The following is an 18985-nucleotide window of genomic DNA, read 5'->3' as shown; positions in this document are numbered from 1 at the left end:
GTCATGCCTAAGTGCACAATGGTGACGGATCGAGCCTTGTGTGGTTCCAACAACCCTCCAGCCAAATCTAACCACTAGGCCGCAAAGAACTGATGAGTGGAACAGTTTAAGCAACAATAACAGTAAAGTACCCACCATTGGCGTTCTTCCCACAGATGAGATGCTCGTAGTGTTGCAGGACCCCCCAGAGCTCGGGATCATTATTGATGACCCCCTCCAGCGCCTCCGCCGTCAGGACGCAGCCGGGCGTCTCCGCCGTCAGCACGCGCACGCCCACCTCCTCCACGAGCGCCTCCATACACGCGCTCAGGCAGATGGCCGCGTACTCGTGGATGCGCACCGCGATCCGAGTGTCCACCATCCAGCGGAAAAACCGTCCGACGGAGAACACGAGCCCGCATCGGGCTGACTTCCCCTTGCGCAGGAGCTCTCCGGCGCTCATGTTGTACATAGAGATAGCCTTCACGGTGGCCGAGACGCAGTGGTCCGCCAGCGCCCAGCTGAGCACCAGGCGGATCGCGCTCTGCACCTCGAACCTGGTGCATCTGCAGTGCATGACACTGAGCCGCTGCGCCTCTCTGGAGATGCGGATGAGCGCCCTGCGCATCAGAGAGGCCAGTCTGCGCACAGCCTCCGCGGACAGCGAGGCGCCCTTCCCCGCGCCTTTACGCACGACCCTCCCCACGTCCTCCTCCGTCCACGGGAACTCCTCCAGCTCCGGTAAGCGAGGGCACTTGGAGAAAATGTCCTCTGGGTCCTCGGGAAGCACTGTGTTGACCGTATCCCAGCTGTTGTTCCTGCTGTTCATGGAGCCGGAGTAGTAGCGCCAGTTCCCCCGGTGAGGGGTGTTCATGAGCGCCTGCGAGTTTGACTTGGAGGACGACAGGCTTAAGGACTTACACGAGTCCCCTGCTCCATAGCCAGAGTCCAGAGTCAGATCCTCCAGAGTTTTCATGTTTGAGCTGTTTGTTCCTGCCATCTCTGCGGGTTCCTGTGTTTTCTGTGAGGAACCAGAAACTCAAACTGGTCCTACTGGTTCAGCTTCTCATTGGCATTCAGGTAGCACTTTATAGATAGTTTAAAATGTCCAAATTACATCTTCTCGAAAAGATAATGTTTGGGGAAACTTGCTTACCTCATTTAAAGTCCGTTCCCATAAGAGTAGTGAAGTAGCCTTACTTATCCAGTTCATGAAAATAATAGACCGACGTGGACAAAAAGTTTAGAGTGAAAATCCATCAGCAGAGCCTAAATCGGACGGTTATGGTCAACTTAATCCACAAATATGATGTTGGAAAGTACAACGATGTTCATTTCACTCCACACGCCTCTTCTTGCTGGAAACTCATGACTGAACTGAAACAGGAGGGCGAGAGACAGAGAGAGAGAGCGAGAGAGAGCGAGAGAGAGAGGGCGTAGAGGTGTTTGATTCGCGAGCGAAATGATTCTTTTGAACGACTCGTTTGAACAGATTCGCAAGCGTTTGTGAATCCCTCCACCAAACTCAAAACAGAAAAGCGACGAACTACAACTTTCACATATTACAACCAACGACGCGGTCAAAGCTGATTTTAATTCTAGTTTTTCTAGGTTTACAGTGGCAAATAATTAGTAGCCTACTTTAGTTTTTTGTTTGTTTTAATTTTGAGGGGACCCCATAGCAAAATCTGTGCAATGTGCAATGTGAATCGATTTTCAATCCGTTTATTGAAATGAACCGCCTGAGTGAACCGATTCGCTCAAATGAATCAAACTCAATGCGTAAGACAGCCCACTCAGTTTCTCAGTTTCATCACTTTTGTGTGTGTGTTTATAAATATAAATTGATTATTTATGGATTATTGATTATTTATGGATTATTCAGGCTCTATCTAACATATTTGAAACCGAAACATTAATTGACTTCTGTATTGTAAACCTAAAACACACGGTTCATGCATTTGTATTTTCTTTAATGTATTCTTATTTTTCGTTTGTCTTCTACTGTATAGCCGAGCGTCCGCCCATACTGGCCCACAACTACTTATCAAAATTATTTGCACACTAAGGCTGAATAAAGTTGCATTGTACTGAAATTAAGCAAAGTAAGCTCGAGGGGATAATTGTTTCAAGTAACGGTGTTAATCACTGATCCTCATCCAGCTAAGGAATTTGTATTGTGTTAGTGTGGGCGATGACGTCACGAATTATCTTCAGCTGCGCGCGCTTCAGACTGATTAAACAGACTTCAGCATTTGGACAAATCAAGCGTAACACTTTTTGTGCTATCGTTTAGTTATTAGCAAATATCATTAGTTGAAATGCATTCAAATAATGTTTTCATATAGGCCTATATAATATATAACTCAGACAAGAGTTGTAGACTTAGTAGGATAGTGTATTCATAGTGAATAGAGAACATGTAGCCTACTATTACAGCTATTCATTACGGAATAAAAAGAGAAAGAAAGAGATAAATAAAAGAATCTAGCAGAACATTGCAGACGGGTGGGGCAGGTTTGTGCACAATGTCAACATTGCCTAACCTGTCAAGACAAACTTCATGTCATCCTGTACTGAAGGAGTGAGACTGTGCTCTCAGCAACACCTCAGGAGATTAATGGAAGAGAAAAATACCTAATATAATGACTCACAATACTTCTATACCCGTTCTTGATAACGAGCCTATAATTGGCGTCCATAACAACTGATATAATCATTTATACAGATCAGTCAAACGCAGTAATTCTCATTGCAACAATAGAATACATGTCATAGGGAGTTAAAGAAGGACATTCACAGTAGTGTCAGAGAGAGTCTGCACTGGTAAGAAGTGTTTGTTAGTAACCACGGTGAGATTAAACACCAATACTGGACCCATAATCACACACTCTCATTTATTACCTAAGGCTGTGTTCATGAATGATTCAGAGTTTGACTGTTCTCGTCGCCTCATGCGCAGTCTTGTGTAATACTCTCGTTGTGTAAAGTTATGTTTATTAAAAGAAGAATGTGCAGTCAAAACATATACAGTATATGGGAAGTGGATTTGATATGAATTTTAAAGTTTACTTTTCACCGAAAGAACTGTTCTGGTGTGTATAGACGCTGTACTTGGGCTCCATCTAGTGCTTGAAAGCTGTGATGCGAAATTATTCAAATACTTGCCTGCTGAATATGTATCTATGACATTGTCAATACGATGCGCTGTATATATATATATATATATATATATATATATATATATATATATATATATATATATATACAGTACATACCAAAAGTTTGGAAACATTACTATTTTTTATGTTTTTCAAAGAAGTTTCATCTGCTCATCAAGCCTGCATTTATTTGATCAAAAATACAGATTTTTTTTTTTTATATTGTGAAATATTATTAAAATGTAAAATAATTGTTTTTAAATTAATTATACTTTAAATTATCATTTATTTTTGTGATGCAAAGCTGAATTTTTAGGATCATTATCACCTGATCCTTTATAAATCATCCTAATATGATGATTCATTATCAAAGTTGGAAACAGTTCTGCTGCTTAATATTTTTTTTCAGAACATGTGATACTTTTTTTAGGATACTTTGATGAATAAAAAGTAAAAAAAAGAAAAAAAAAGCTATGTTTTTTAAATATAAATATTTTGTAATAACAATATACACTACTGGTCAGTAATTTGGGATCAGTAATTATTATTATTATTATTTTTATTTTCATTTTTTCAAAAGCAATACTTTTATTCAGCAAGGATGTGTTAAATAGATTAAAAGTGATAGTAAAGAAAATATATTATTATAATTTTTATTTATTTATTTGAATAAATGCAGTTCTTTTTACCCTTTTCTTCATCAAATATATTAGACAGCAAAACTGTTTCCAACACTCATAATAAATCAGAATATTAGAATGATTACTAAATGATCATGTGATCAACTGATGTTACATGTGACACTGAAGCCTGGAGTAATGATGCAGAAAATTCAGCTGTGCATCACAGGAATATATATATATATATATAATATATATATATATATATATATATATATATATATATATATATATATGTTTGAAGTATATTCAAATAGAAAACTATTATTTTAAGTTGTAATAATATTTCACAATATTACTGTTTTTTCTGTATTTTTGATCAAATAAATGCAGGCTTGATGAGTAGAAGAAACTTCTTTCAAAAACGTTAAAAATAGTAATATTTCCAATCTTTTGGTCTGTACTATATATATATATATATATATATTGTTTCTAGATTAAAAAAAACGTAGGCTACTCGAGATGCTTCGACTTTAAACTTTATTTTTCATAAATATGAACCCAAAAAATGTTAAAATAAAATGCAAACATTCTGAAAAATGTCTACACAACAATTTCACAGAAATTACCTTGTAATGCAGATCCCTGTGTTAGGCGTAATGTACTAGTGTCCTGTCATGGTTTAATAGGCAGTCTGAAGATACATCGATCCAGGGGGAGAAAGAAACATCTCAATTTAAGCGACTCTTTAAAAGGTCAGGTTTCAAAATCACAACATCTGGGCTGATCTCGGTATTTCTCAAATGAAATCAAAGCACATTACAATGTTGTCGGTAGCTTGTATGTTACAGCGTTGAACTAAACGACAGAATAATACACACATTCAGACCCTCGAGCTGCCCGTGTCAGTGTCCTACAGTGTTCATCTACAAGCCTGTCAGATATATAGGAAGTCAAACAAAATGCTGTCGATTATCAAAGAAAATAATTTCGCCTCGTTTCCTGGTTTATAAAAAACATTTACAGTAAACGCGTGGAAGATATTCAAGACGTGTAGTAACTGAAACTACAGCTGTATTTAATTAGTTTATAAACGATTTTCACAGAAATATGGGTGTTATTTGAGCTTTACAGATGTCTAAACAACTCTTCAGCTATGGGATTAGTTTAAAGCAGATTCATTTTATCGACAAAACTGTGTTTTCTTTCTGTAAACATTAACAGTACTTCACGTATAGTAGCCTTCGTCACGTTATTTCTGGTATCTTTTGCTTAACTTGCCATCTTTATACTCTTTATATCGTTATAACTTCATTTTAAATAATTAATCCCATCTCACGATAGCATCTATAATGTTATATTTCGTGCCTTGCCCCTGATAGGCTCCTTCTGGTTTATGTCCTTTACTGTAAACACTGTTTACAAACGGCGGGAGTCTTTTCTTCTGTGGTAAAAGCTGCACTTTTGAGAGAGAAAATTACCTGGAACATTTCTTGACCAATGGACCAAATGATAGTGAACATTTTCAAAATAAGATTAAACAAAGCTAGTCTTGGATTCTGAACAAATATATTCTTTCTAAACATCATCTACTGTTCATTCATTTCCGTAACACAAAGCTATTTATGGACTTACACAATCCAGATAGCTAAACCTCGGGACTCCTTCCTAGCCCTGTATGGACTGCCATGTTAAATTACATCAAAGAAAGGCACACAGCTTCTGGAGGACATCTTTTTTTCCCTACCGTTGAACTCTGTAGAAATGGATACTGCATCAATGAGACTGGTTTAAGCCCAGAATAAAACAGCAGTCTGAAAGGATTCATCTGCATCATGTGAAACTAGCCAATAAAGACGGAAATCAATTGGAAATAAGGAAACGAAGCAGCTCAGACATCCAGACAAATACAAAGACAAATCAGCTTCATTTTAATATCTCAGCAGGCTGCTCTTGGTCCAGTCGTGTCCGGAAGTTCAGCAGGACTTTAGAAAAGAGAAACCACGTTAGTCGCCGCACATCAGATCATTTCTACAGTTCAAGTGTAAGGCGGCATCACATCTGAACAGGAAGTGACATTTACAGCTATATAAAAGCAGAAGTAAGTACCAGCGCACATCTAAACCTTTAGACAATCAGCTTGTAATATCTTAAGTGCTGTAAACCATAGTTATGTGACCCAAAGTACCTGAGCTGCTAGTCTAGAGTAACACGTCCTTTAACTCTTCAATGATCGTTCAGACAGAGGTACACACAGATCCACGCTCAGTGAATAAGAGTCTCTCTCCAGTGTTGAGTTTGGACAGCAGCTTGGCAGCGTCATGGTCCTCCTGTATGAGACGGGTCCCAGAGACACAACCGATGGGTCCTTCAAGGTCCCGCTATTGTTAGTGTGAAGTCTCCGAGCGAGGCTCAGTTTTATCCTTTAGGAGCTTTACTGGACTGTGAGTTCCACATGCCTCTTTTCGAGTGATAGTAGTGAAAGAAGTTCCTCAGTCTTAAACGCTCAACCTCCAGACCGTTTTGTAGAACTCTGAAGAAGAGAGATTGAGAGATGATTAATAACTGCAATAATTTTATAAATTTCCTTTTCATAAAATGCTATTTTTATTTATTTATCATTTATAATTAAATTAATTAATACTTAATTTCAGTTGAGTATGATTAAAAATAACAATAATAAATTAATATTATTATTAACATTAACAACAATCATCAGTCAAAATCCATCTTAATTCAATACTATAATTGAACTAATATATTTTTTATTATTATTAATAATACTAATATTATTATTATTGATCTTAATAATAACAGGAAAAATTATGTAAAAAATGGCAATTCAATACTAACATTTTATATTGATATTAACAATAAACTATTTTAAGATTTGTAATTATATTTTTTAAAATATTTATTTAACAATTATTTATTATAATATTAATATAATATAAAACAATTAATATTATAATATTAATAATACAAATATATTATAATAATAATAACAAATATATTATAATAATAATAATAACAAATATATAATGTAACTGTCAAAATCTCTCTTAATTCGGTATAATTGTAATAATATTATTATTTATTTAACATTACTATTATTATTATAAAAAATAAAATAATATTATCAGTCAAAATCTCTCAATTCAATATCATAATTGCATTAGAAATAGCTATACTAAAATAATATGTATTTAATATGATTGATGATGATTATTATTACTTCAATAATAGCATTACTGTGAAAATCATAATTCATACAAATCATGTGATATGAAAATGATATGAATTTAACAAATAATAACAACATCACTGTCCGTCTCTAAATCATCATAAATAATACCATTATCATAATATTTCCTAATAATAATAACAACAACATAATGATAACTATTAATAATAACAATACAAAACATCACAGTCAAAGTCTCTAAATATCATAACTGAGATCATACATTATCATCATAATTTCTAATAATATTATTATAAATTATATCGCAAAAATAAATGAATCCTATAGTGAATATAAATGAAATGGTTGACTGTCAAGTGTTTCCACCTGTCCAGTAGTTCCCAGTCTTCTCCTCCCCAGCGCTCCTTGAACTCCTCCGTGTTCATCCCACCGATCTTGTCAAAATCTGACTTGTAGATCCCGAACAGGCCGAAGCCGTTGACCTCCCAGTACCCTGCAGACACAGAGACGTGTGGCTCATGAAGGCCAGTGTGTGTGTGTGTGTGTGTGTGTGTGTGTGTGTGTGTCTCGTACCGTCAGGCTCCTGCGGGGAGCTGCCACAGCCCAGTCTCATCACTATCGGAGCGAAGGCCAGTTTGCCCTCCACACAGTGCTTCCTGATGCTCTCCAGGATGTTCAGAGGGAAATGAATGTGCAGGTCACACAGAAACACGATACTGTGACTTTCCTGCAAACACACATGAGAAAAAATCAACCCGCACTGCTGCAGTACAAAGTTAAGTGACTGATTAAACACATACTGTTTCTCGCTCAAAAATGACCAAAGAGTGTCTATATTTTTCAGATTTAAACTTGACTCTTCTGTAGTTACATCGTGTACGAAGACTGATGGAAAATTAAAAATGTTTTTCTAGGCCGATATGGTTAGGAACTATACTCTTATTCTGGTGTAATAATCAAGGTACTTTGCTGCCTTACCACAGGTGCAATAATATTACACAGCTTGAAAATTGTCCCCAGCTAATCTGCTATTGCTGCGACTACACAAACTAGCTGGGGACTATTTTCAGGCGCTGCGTAATATTACTGTGGTACAACAGCAAAGCTCCTTGATTATTTCCCGCTGGTCTTAGTACACGATGTAACTACAGAGGAGTCAAGTTTTAAACAGGAAAAAAATAGAAACTCTTTGGTCATTAATGAGCGAGATGCTAACGGTCTAATCAGATTCAATGATCTATGCTAAGCTAAGCTAAAGTGCTACCGTCAGACCCGGAAATCTGCTGAATGGAATTCGAAAACGGTAAAACTAAACTGTTTAACTCTAGGAGAGATGTGAAATGAGCTCTTGTCTCTGCAAAGTGTGATTCACTGATAATCACAGTCACGTTGAGGTTACAGTGAAACTGTGACATAATGCTGAGTCATGTGTGAGTTAACAAAACAAACATTTACATGTTTGTCACGCTCATGAAATATGCATCTTTTGCCAACTGATTGTAAATTCATGTGTACAACAACTAAATCTACATTTCTTTATACAGCACTTCCAAAACATTTCGTCTTGATAATATTGATAATGTGCTTATAGCAAAACAATATATTTCACACTTTATCCAAAGCACATTCGATTTGATTTCTGGGAGTCGAACCCATGACCGTGGCATTCCTAGATGCACCAGTTGAGCAACAGGAACGCTTTCTGGGGACGTCTGAACATCTATGGCATATTTTGGAAGGATAATAAATCCGATATTCTTAAAGGTATGAGTGTGTGTTTACCTCTATGGTGTCCACACCGATCTGTAACCCGGCCGAACGTTCAAAGTTTCCTTCCCTTCTCAGATACTCATATCTGTGTCCAAAGGAGTCCCGAAAAATATATTAGAGGTCTCTCAATTAAATTGCTGTTTAAACTAGTTTAACATATCAGAGCGCAAGACACTATCCACATATGCATGTTTTCAAATATTTGAGCAAGGTTTGTGTACAAGTGTACCGTGGAACGGAGCTTTCTCTGAGAGCCTGTTCCACGTCCATGTCTTCACTCTGGAAGTCCACGATGATGATGTTGAAGTTGTTGTCCTTGGTCTCACGGTGCAGGATCTCCATGTCTGAAATGAACTGCTGAACCCAGCGAGCCTGATTCTTAACTGTAGGAAACAGATGCATAATAATATTAATTAAAACTAATATTCATACATCGGCCATATAAAAGATCCAAACAAAGATTTGCGCTTTATTTGCATCACAATAAATTACTTCTATCAGTATTCATGTGATTTAGCTGTTATTGTACTTTATACTTCAGAGAAGGTTAAATTATATGATTATGCTGTTCTATAAATGTAATTTATTTTAAACATTTAATTTATACTCCAGAGGTTGACAGCTTCATTTTTACTTTCTTTTATGTAAAGCACTTTGAATTACCATTGTGTACGAAATGTGCTATATAAATAAACTTGCCTATGCCTTTGTGTACATCATAACATCTGTGGAGTTTTTCCCCAGTTATCCACGTTGGCAAATTAAACCGAAATGTATTTTGTTTTTTACTGAATTGTGTACAATATTGTTTATGTGATGCTTTTATCAGCTGTTTGGACTCTCATTCTGACGGCACCCATTCACTGCAGAGGATCCACAGGTGAGACACTGATGCAATGCTACACTTCTCCAGAACGGATGAAGAAACAGATTCAACTACATGTTGGATGGCCTGAGTTTGCATAATTATCAGCAAAATGTTAATTTTTGGGTCAACTACTCCTTTAATGCAGTTGTATTAAAACCAGCCTTTTTAACATCTTATTGAGTGTTACGTAACCCAGTTGCCTGTAGCTTGAGTTTCTGCTAAACAAATACAAACTGTAGATGAATTGTACTACTAAGACTAGTTGTGACAGATTCCACGTACACAAAAGGGATTTCAGATCAGGCAAGGGACACTTTTTCACCACATATCTGCCAATCAAAAGTAACCCACCATACAAAATAACTTTCAAATTTATTGCTACACAAAATTAATTGAAAAATGAAAAACAATCCAGGTCCATACCTATATACGTATATATATATATATTAGGGGTGTAACGGTTCACAAAATTCACGGTTCGGTTCGATACGATACACTGATGTCACGGTTCGGTTCGGTTCGGTTCGATACGTTTTAGATACAGCAAAATGTAAAAACATCTCAACTTTTCAGAATGCCGCAAGCGCACCGCGGGTCATGTGACAAGAACTAACCAATCAGCTTCATCCTTTCCCGTAACAACGTTGAGAGCTCAGCCAAGATGAAGGATCAGCTGATCATAGTTGTATATGGATTGCAATTTTGAAATAAATTTAGTAGCAGAGCTACTGCAAGCGATTTTTAGAGCTGCAAATCCATTTATCCTTCGCTGAAATTTCCGCGTCTCATGGAGAGAGCACGTCATTGTTGCTTAGCAAAGACAGACGCCTCATGAGCGCTTCTGCCTGAGCGCTTTGGAAAGGAGGAGAAAGATGCGCTTAGCGTTTTCCATGCGTTTTTAGGCGCGATATGTGAACGGCCCCTAAGGCGCTCGCTCACTCAGCACGCGCTGAAGGCTCGTTGCAAAATGTCTAATGCATTTAACAGACCAGAAATATAAGATCCTAAAATAACCAACAGGTCTGGTGTTTGGGTTGGATTCCCTGTAAGCTATAGTTTCTAAATGCTGCAGGGATAGTTTGCTGCGTGCATGTTTCTCCTTTTTTTCGTCTTTTCCCAGATAGTACTGACGCATATATCCCAGATATTCCCGCTGGTGTTTTTTTTTTTTTTTTATTCCCGCTGGTGTACCCTGTCATGTTGCAGATGCGACATACCGTTGTTTTTTTATCCACCACTCTCTTGCCATCACCATTATAGCTTAAAGGGAATCCAAAGTGCACCCAAACACCAGACCTGTTGGTTATTGGAGGATCTTCTCATTTCTAGTCTGTTAAACGCATTGGCTATTTTGCAACGAGCCTTCAGCGCGTACTGAGTGAGCGAGCGCCTGCTGAGTAGCCTAACATAAACATATAAGATGGTGTTTTTTTCTTCTTCGGGAGTGTCAGGGGCGTTGCCTGTTACGTTGTTTGGGTTATTGGGCTACCATGTTGAACGCATATCATTATATTTCTCTCTCTCTCTTTTTTTTTTTTTTTCAAATATAATTAATTACTCCAACGAACCGTTCGGTATACATAATGCGTACCGCGTACCGAACCGAAAGCGTCGTACCGAACGGTTCAATACGAATACGCGTATCGTTACACCCCTAATATATATAGTATACTGCTACTGTATACTGACGTTTAATTACAAGAATTTCATTTTCAAAGTGTCAAATGCTTTTTCTTGACAATTACAATAAGTTTATGCAAGGACTCAGTATTTGCAGTGTTGACCCTTCTTTTACAAGACCTCTGCAATTCTCTCTGGCATGCTGTCAATCAACTCCTGGGCCACATCCTGACTGATGGCAGCCCATTTTTGCATAATCAGTGCTTGTCAGAATTTGTGGGTTTTTGTTTGTCCAACCGTCTCTTGAAGACCACAAGTTCTCAATGGGATTAAAGTCTGGTCAGTTTCCTGGCTAGGGACCCAACATTTCGATGTTTTGTTTCCCAAGCGACTTAGTTATCACCTTATGGCAACGTGCTCCAGCATGCTGGAAAAAGAATTGTTCATCACCAAACTGTTCTTTGGTGGTTGGGAGAAGTTGCTCTCAGAGGATGTTTTTGTACCATTCTTTATTCATGGCAACCCCAGACATGGTCTCAGGACGCTTTAATGTTGGCTTGACACAGGACTGATTGCAGTGCCCACCTTTTCTTCTCCACACAAGAGAAGCTTTACTCCGGATGCCCCAAACAATCAGAAAAGAGATTCATCAGAGAAAATGCCTTTACCCCAGTCCTCAGCAGTCCAGTCCCTGTACCTTTTGGAGAATATCAGTCTGTCCCTGATGCTTTTCCTGAAGAGAAGTGGGTTCTTTGCTGCCCTTATTGACACCAAACAATTGCCCAAAAGTCTTCTCCACATCTTCCTCCCTTGATTTACAGTAGGTGCAATCTTACTAGCAATTTTTGCCTTTTTGGAAGAACAATGATTTCAAGCACCACCCTCCTTTTAATACTTCCAGTCTGCTATTCTAACGTAATCAGCATGACAGAGTGATCTCTAGCCTTGTCCACATCAACACTTTCACCTGTGTTAACAAGAGAATCACTCACATGATGTCAGCTGGTCCTTTTGTGGCAAGGCTGTAATACATTGGACACTATTTTTGGGATCAAGTTAATTTTCATGGCGAAGAGGGAAAATTCATCTGATCACTCTTCATAACATTCTGGATTATATTGGAAAAAATATTAAGACTTATTTACCAAAAACAGATATTTAGCTATTATTACCTGGTACCACAAAATGCACCATGACGTCCTTTTTCCACTGCAGCATCACTGGCTGGCACAGCAGGGGTTTGGCATACTCTGTGCTCCACTGTGGGGTGCCGTGAGTCCCACGGGTAGGTGCGCGGGAGGGTGGAGCAGGTGGGCTGGCGACAGGGGAAGAGGGCGATGATGCTGTGACCCCTTCCGTATTCTCCACACTGTCTTCCACTCGACCACGGTGCAACAGCAAGTAGATGTACTCAGATAGACGGACCACTTTACGGCCTCGCTCCATTAGCTCCAGCTCTATCAGGTAGCGGTTACCGCGTGCAGAGTCACGCCGCTTTTCTACGTTTATGATGCGGAGGAGAGTATAAATCCTGAGAAAGGAGGGGTAAATTTTTTTTTTTGAAAAAATATAAAATGGTGGACTGAGTGGTTGTGTGATTTACTTTTTGGTACAATTACCCTTGGTGCAATTTTAAATGTTTATTTTTTGAAAAATTATTTAATTTCAGTGTTTATCTCCATTAATGTGAGTGGAGTATTTAATGTAAATGTGTATATCAACATGAAAACAGAGTTTAAAATCTTTATTACTTCATTACTTTTCTCACTCCGGGAAAAAGAGTTCGTACACATCTAGAATGTCCGTACGGTGCGTTCATATTTCCGCCAAGTTAATTTTTTTATAAATCACTATACGTGTGTGGAAAATTGCAAACTTTATAAATGAGACCCCTGTACGGTTAGAGAGAGGGAAAAGAAACTGAAAACAAATATTTCACATATATTTGGCAAATTAAATTATTATAATTATTTCAGCACAACAACAACAACAAAAAAGAATACAAAAATGTTACATACCGGACACCAATATTTTACAGATATATTGCAAGTGAAATGTGTATGAATTCAGTTATTGGAGTAATTATGATGAATCTCCGCAATTGACAAATATATGTTCGGTAAGGAAAAAGAACTTTAATAATAAATAAAATAAAAAACTGAATATAAATACACACTGTCACTAACAATATATATATATACAGTATTGTTCAAAATAATAGCAGTACAATGTGACTAACCAGAATAATCAAGGTTTTTCGTATATTTTTTTATTGCTACGTGGCAAACAAGTTACCAGTAGGTTCAGTAGATTCTCAGAAAACAAACGAGACCCAGCATTCATGATATGCACGCTCTTAAGGCTGTGCAATTGGGCAATTAGTTGAATTAGTTGAAAGGGGTGTGTTCAAAAAAATAGCAGTGTGGCATTCAGTAACTGAGGTCATCAATTTTGTGAAGAAACAGGTGTGAATCAGGTGGCCCCTATTTAAGGATGAAGCCAACACTTGTTGAACATGCATTTGAAAGCTGAGGAAAATGGGTCGTTCAAGACATTGTTCAGAAGAACAGCGTACTTTGATTAAAAAGTTGATTAGAGAGGGGAAAACCTATAAAGAGGTGCAAAAAATGATAGGCTGTTCAGCTAAAATGATCTCCAATGCCTTAAAATGGAGAGCAAAACCAGAGAGACGTGGAAGAAAACGGAAGACAACCATCAAAATGGATAGAAGAATAACCAGAATGGCAAAGGCTCAGCCAATGATCACCTCCAGGATGATCAAAGACAGTCTGGAGTTACCTGTAAGTACTGTGACAGTTAGAAGACGTCTGTGTGAAGCTAATCTATTTTCAAGAATCCCCCGCAAAGTCCCTCTGTTAAAAAAAAGGCATGTGCAGAAGAGGTTACAATTTGCCAAAGAACACATCAACTGGCCTAAAGAGAAATGGAGGAACATTTTGTGGACTGATGAGAGTAAAATTGTTCTTTTTGGGTCCAAGGGCCACAGGCAGTTTGTGAGACGACCCCCAAACTCTGAATTCAAGCCACAGTACACAGTGAAGACAGTGAAGCATGGAGGTGCAAGCATCATGATATGGGCATGTTTCTCCTACTATGGTGTTGGGCCTATTTATCGCATACCAGGGATCATGGATCAGTTTGCATATGTTAAAATACTTGAAGAGGTCATGTTGCCCTATGCTGAAGAGGACATGCCCTTGAAATGATTGTTTCAACAAGACAATGACCCAAAACACACTAGTAAACGGGCAAAGTCTTGGTTCCAAACCAACAAAATTAATGTTATGGAGTGGCCAGCCCAATCTCCAGACCTTAATCCAATTGAGAACTTGTGGGGTGATATCAAAAATGCTGTTTCTGAAGCAAAACCAAGAAATGTGAATGAATTGTGGAATGTTGTTAAAGAATCATGGAGTGGAATAACAGCTGAGAGGTGCCACAAGTTGGTTGACTCCATGCCACACAGATGTCAAGCAGTTTTAAAAAACTGTGGTCATACAACTAAATATTAGTTTAGTGATTCACAGGATTGCTAAATCCCAGAAAAAAAAAATGTTTGTACAAAATAGTTTTGAGTTTGTACAGTCAAAGGTAGACACTGCTATTTTTTTGAACACACCCCTTTCAACTAATTGCCCAATTGCACAGCCTTAAGAGCGTGCATATCATGAATGCTGGGTCTTGTTTGTTTTCTGACAATCTACTGAACCTACTGGTAACTTGTTTGCCACGTAGCAATAAAAAATATACTAAAAACCTTGATTATTCTGGTTAGTCACATTGTACTGCTATTATTTTGAACAATACTGTATATATATATATTTTTTTTTTTTTTTTTTCCAATTAAATGTGTATACAATATATCAAATGTAAGGGGTCCATTTTCCAGTAATTATAGTAATTATCTGTATTGCTAACTAGAAAAACAGGGAAAAGAAACTGCAAAGGGGTGTAACAATAAATAAAAATAAAAAATAAAAAACACATAAATGCTGTGTGAAAAATAATATTTACTGATATATTGTAAATTAAATGGCTGTAGAGTGGCAATAATTTTTAATAATATGTGTGAATACTGATTTTTACCGATATATCGGAAACTAAAATATTGTTTTCTGTATCAGTCTTACCCTCCGTTGCGTTCGTTGAGCTTCTCCATGTACTGTGCAAGTATGTCCACCACTTCGCTCTCAGATAGCTGCAGGTTTCCAGACACGTTGCAACGAAGATCATTCCAGTCAGAGCGCAATGTCTCAAAGTCCATGCTATTGACGGAAAACGTCCTCTGCCAATTAATGGTCTCCTCCGCCCACCCGGGGCGAGGCTCCACGTCCTCATAACTATACTCTGATTGGCCTCCGTCCTCCTCCGGTTCTGGGTCAGTGTCCGGCCGCTGCTGTTGGGACTCGGTTATCTCAGAGGTATGCAAGTAGGAAGTGACACGGAGAGGACCAGTCGGAAGCACGTTCTCAGAGTTAGTGGACGGAGGGGTGGAAGCAGGAGGGGGTCGAGCGGTTGTGATGGGCCTCAAGGGACGCTGGTGTTTTTCCCAGACGCCTCGTATCCTCCTCTCAAAGCGGCTTGGGATTGATGCTCGGTTTGGGGCCACAGGGTTTTCACCTGGCTTGCTGCAATTGGGGCTCGCTGGAAAGACCTTGCTCTCTTGCAGAGGAGACCGCACAAATAACTGGGATGCACGCAAAACTCCTTTATTGAGCCTTGGTCTGGCACTGAGGTTCACCAGCTTTGTGGTTTTGCCGCTCTGGTAGAGGAAAACGCCAGGGAAGACCTCTCTGGGTTGGCGTGAAATGGGTCTTTGCTTGTCCTTGGCAGGGCGAGGTCTTGTGACGTAGATTTTGTTGTCCTCTTTCTTGCGTTCCTTGTTGGTGTGGCTGTTTCCAGGATTGTGGCTGTTGTCATGAGCTTGGTTGTTGCCTGGGGAAGGAACGGTGAGGGCAGGATTGCTGAGGGTTTGCTTGGCTCGACTGTTGAGAGCCACCAATGAGGATTTCGGTGGGAATAGCAAAGCCGATCTGCTTATTTTCAGTGAACGATCCTCTGACCAGCCTTCTCGAAAGTCCCGGTGGTCTTTTTGAACCCAAGTGAGAGAACGACCTCGCACCACACTCACACTTTCTGGTAACCCTACCTTAGCCTGATGGTCCAGAGTGTCTTGGTCTGTCTCTTGAGGTTGAGACCCAACCACCTGCCTTGCTCTTGAGAAAAAGCGCCTTTGCTCTCTCCTAAAAGCTGGGTTGTCCAGCTCTACCTCTTTCTTCTCCAGCATTGTGGCAACAGGATTTTCAGAAGGACTTGATGTATGATTTGATTGGCTAGGTTGGGCAGATTCCTTTGCTGACTGGGTGCCAACAACTTGTGCTTCATCCTCTGGATCTGCCCCTTCTTCTTCTTCAAGAAAATCTAAAGCAAAACACCACAAACAGACACTATGACTGTTCCTCCACCAGTTGAGGTTAACTTCATAAAGAGACCTTATATAAGACCTTGAAATGTATTCATAGCAAGACTTTAAAGTATTAAACTTCTACAAGTGACACCTTCTGGAATTGCAATATGTTTGAGAGACCCTGCAATAGACGTAGTGAAATTGGACATACCATACCTGCAAACTTATCGCCTTTTTGCAAAACAAATATTTCCGACACTGAAATAGGCTTTAGAAATCAGAGGAGCTTATATGGGAATACGGATGTATATCTAAGGGAACTGACAGTCTTCTGAAAAGTTTTGATGGCATTTTCTTTTCATCTTAACTCTGTGTTATGTCTAATAAAATATTGTTCGTAAGTGCAATGCTGCTTTGTATACTTTGTGACAATGGTAACCACTGTATTTCTGTTTTCCATAAGTGCCACCTACTGGCAGATAGTGAATTAGCATTTTTATTCAGCTGGTCTTCCGTTATTGTTCATACTTTTGTAGATAACTGTAAAGTTGTTAAATAATTTTTTACAGTAATTTTACAGTTCAGGATGTTACCAAAAACATTGGAGTTGCTACCTAAATAACACGTAGTTCTATTTTAATATCAGAATTTTCTGAAAATATTTCAAATGATGAATCCAGTTTGTCTTGATATGAAAACACCTTTCGGCAGCAATTTTCATTTCGTTGCCTTAACCCTTTGAAAATATTCACAACTCCAGCAATTCATTTCTCTTCTGGCTCCAACCCAAGGCCATTATCTTCTGATGAATATGTCTGTCACGTTCTAATAAAGCAGCTTGTGACTGAACGATGCTCTAATGAAGTGTTATTCCTCTTCTGGATCACTGATCACTCACACAAATGAAAACTCACCATCAGGATTAGGGAAGAAAAATGGCCTGTCATCTTCCTCCTCATCCATCTTCATGTATTTATAGAAACCAAACCTGTTAAAGAGAGAGAGACATGGAGAGTGAAAGATCAGGTCCATGAAAGAGAAATATAGGGTTTTAAAGCAATTTATTTATTCATCTCTTTTTCAGTGGTCGTAAGCGATTCAGAGTAACCATTTCAATTAATCTACTATATGATGAAGTTTTAAAATTTCTTTCTTGATAAATGTCCCTGCTCTTACTGTAAACACAGACAGACAAAGACAGATAGACTGATAGTTAGATAGATAGAGATTTAATGCAATTACAGTCTATATGAAAGCTTACTTCTCCAAATAGATGGGCGACTCTCTGTAGAAGCACTTGTTTTCTCTTTCCATGTGGGTGAGACGGGTGAAGTCATTGGGAAAGACAAAAGAAAGATAGACCTGCAGACAATACACCAGACATGACAACCTCGATAATTAACTTGAAATGTCACTCTACTGATCAGTAGAATATGTCTGTGAACACTAGATAAAAGTGTATTGTGTAGCATATACTGTACTGTATGCTGCCTACAATTCTTTTGAAAAATAACATGCAGAAGTATGCAACAATATACATTTAAATATCTTTTACTCTTTTAATCAGGCGAGTTTTCATCTCCGGAAAAAAAAAACACTAATTTTGGAATTTTAATTCATTTTGTGTATAATGTCTTTACCTTTGATATTCAAATGTCATTAAAAATCTATACTGTTCCAGGTTCACTTATTGCAAATTGTAGGTCAAGTTAAGCACACTGCATTGTGGGATATAGAAAAATCATACTCCTTCTAAAATGCAGCATTTTGAAGTCTGATTTGGCAAAACAAATGTTTGCTTCATTATTTGATGCAGTGATTTGATTGATTATCAGTGATAAACAAAAATCAAAATTAGAATATAAAGATTATAACTGATGATACGTTGTGTAAATGTGCCCGTTTATAATTGCTCTCTTCGATCTGAATTGTTTTTGCGCTTTGATTTGCTTTCATGGTGTGCCTGCAATTACTTTTGTCAGCCAAGAGGGGGCAGTAATCGCACAGGAAGTTTCAGTACAATACAGCAGCAAGTAAATATGGCAACAGGTGCAAGTGCATTGTTACTCAAAAGGCATTTTCTGTTGTACTATTTGGCAAAATGTGAGCAGAAATATATCTTTGTTAAACTCACAAACTGTAGGCCTTGGTAGCGAGCGATAGGGAAGTCTTTGACCACATATGTTGGCGAGTAGAGACAGGCCGGCAACACATTTTCAAGATGAGTGGGGTCAATCATGGGAACTATAGAGAGTATTGTGAGAAAGACCAGATTTGTACATTATCAAAGTTAATTTTTACACAATATTTGTCATTCAGGAACACAAATAAAAA

At 38.3% G+C, this 18985-nt stretch overlaps 2 protein-coding genes across 3 annotated transcripts in view; both read right to left on the bottom strand.

Annotated features, from left to right (window-relative positions):
- The window catches only part of LOC113067113 (ankyrin repeat and BTB/POZ domain-containing protein 2-like), a 50167-nt gene extending 48776 nt beyond the window's left edge, over positions 1-1391 (bottom strand). Inside the window, exons 1-2 of the mRNA XM_026239384.1 lie at positions 1136-1391; positions 136-1000 (exon numbers count right to left, since the gene is read on the bottom strand). Coding sequence (XP_026095169.1) covers positions 136-1000; positions 1136-1192 — 922 coding nt within the window. The 5' untranslated portion in view covers positions 1193-1391. The remainder of the gene's footprint in view (positions 1-135; positions 1001-1135) is intronic.
- Positions 1392-4290: 2899 nt separating this feature from the next.
- The window catches only part of LOC113067112 (N-acetyl-beta-glucosaminyl-glycoprotein 4-beta-N-acetylgalactosaminyltransferase 1), a 154054-nt gene continuing 139359 nt past the window's right edge, over positions 4291-18985 (bottom strand). Inside the window, exons 11-21 of one of the 2 annotated variants that reach the window (XR_003279272.1) lie at positions 18786-18895; positions 17913-18013; positions 17566-17639; positions 15375-16665; positions 12396-12754; positions 8965-9118; positions 8748-8820; positions 7539-7692; positions 7332-7458; positions 5949-6293; positions 4291-5745 (exon numbers count right to left, since the gene is read on the bottom strand). Coding sequence is in view for 1 of the 2 variants with exons in the window: in XM_026239383.1 (XP_026095168.1) it covers positions 6179-6293; positions 7332-7458; positions 7539-7692; positions 8748-8820; positions 8965-9118; positions 12396-12754; positions 15375-16665; positions 17566-17639; positions 17913-18013; positions 18786-18895 (2558 nt within the window). In the remaining variant the exon portion in view is untranslated. Of the gene's footprint in view, positions 6294-7331; positions 7459-7538; positions 7693-8747; positions 8821-8964; positions 9119-12395; positions 12755-15374; positions 16666-17565; positions 17640-17912; positions 18014-18785; positions 18896-18985 lie in introns of both variants that reach the window. The other variant, XM_026239383.1, reaches the window with a different exon arrangement.

The sequence above is a fragment of the Carassius auratus genome, chromosome 50 (assembly GCF_003368295.1).
Source record: "Carassius auratus strain Wakin chromosome 50, ASM336829v1, whole genome shotgun sequence".
Classification (NCBI taxonomy): Eukaryota; Metazoa; Chordata; class Actinopteri; order Cypriniformes; family Cyprinidae; genus Carassius; species Carassius auratus.
Note: the sequence above shows the minus strand (reverse complement) of the source record. Positions and strands in the feature narration are given on the sequence as shown.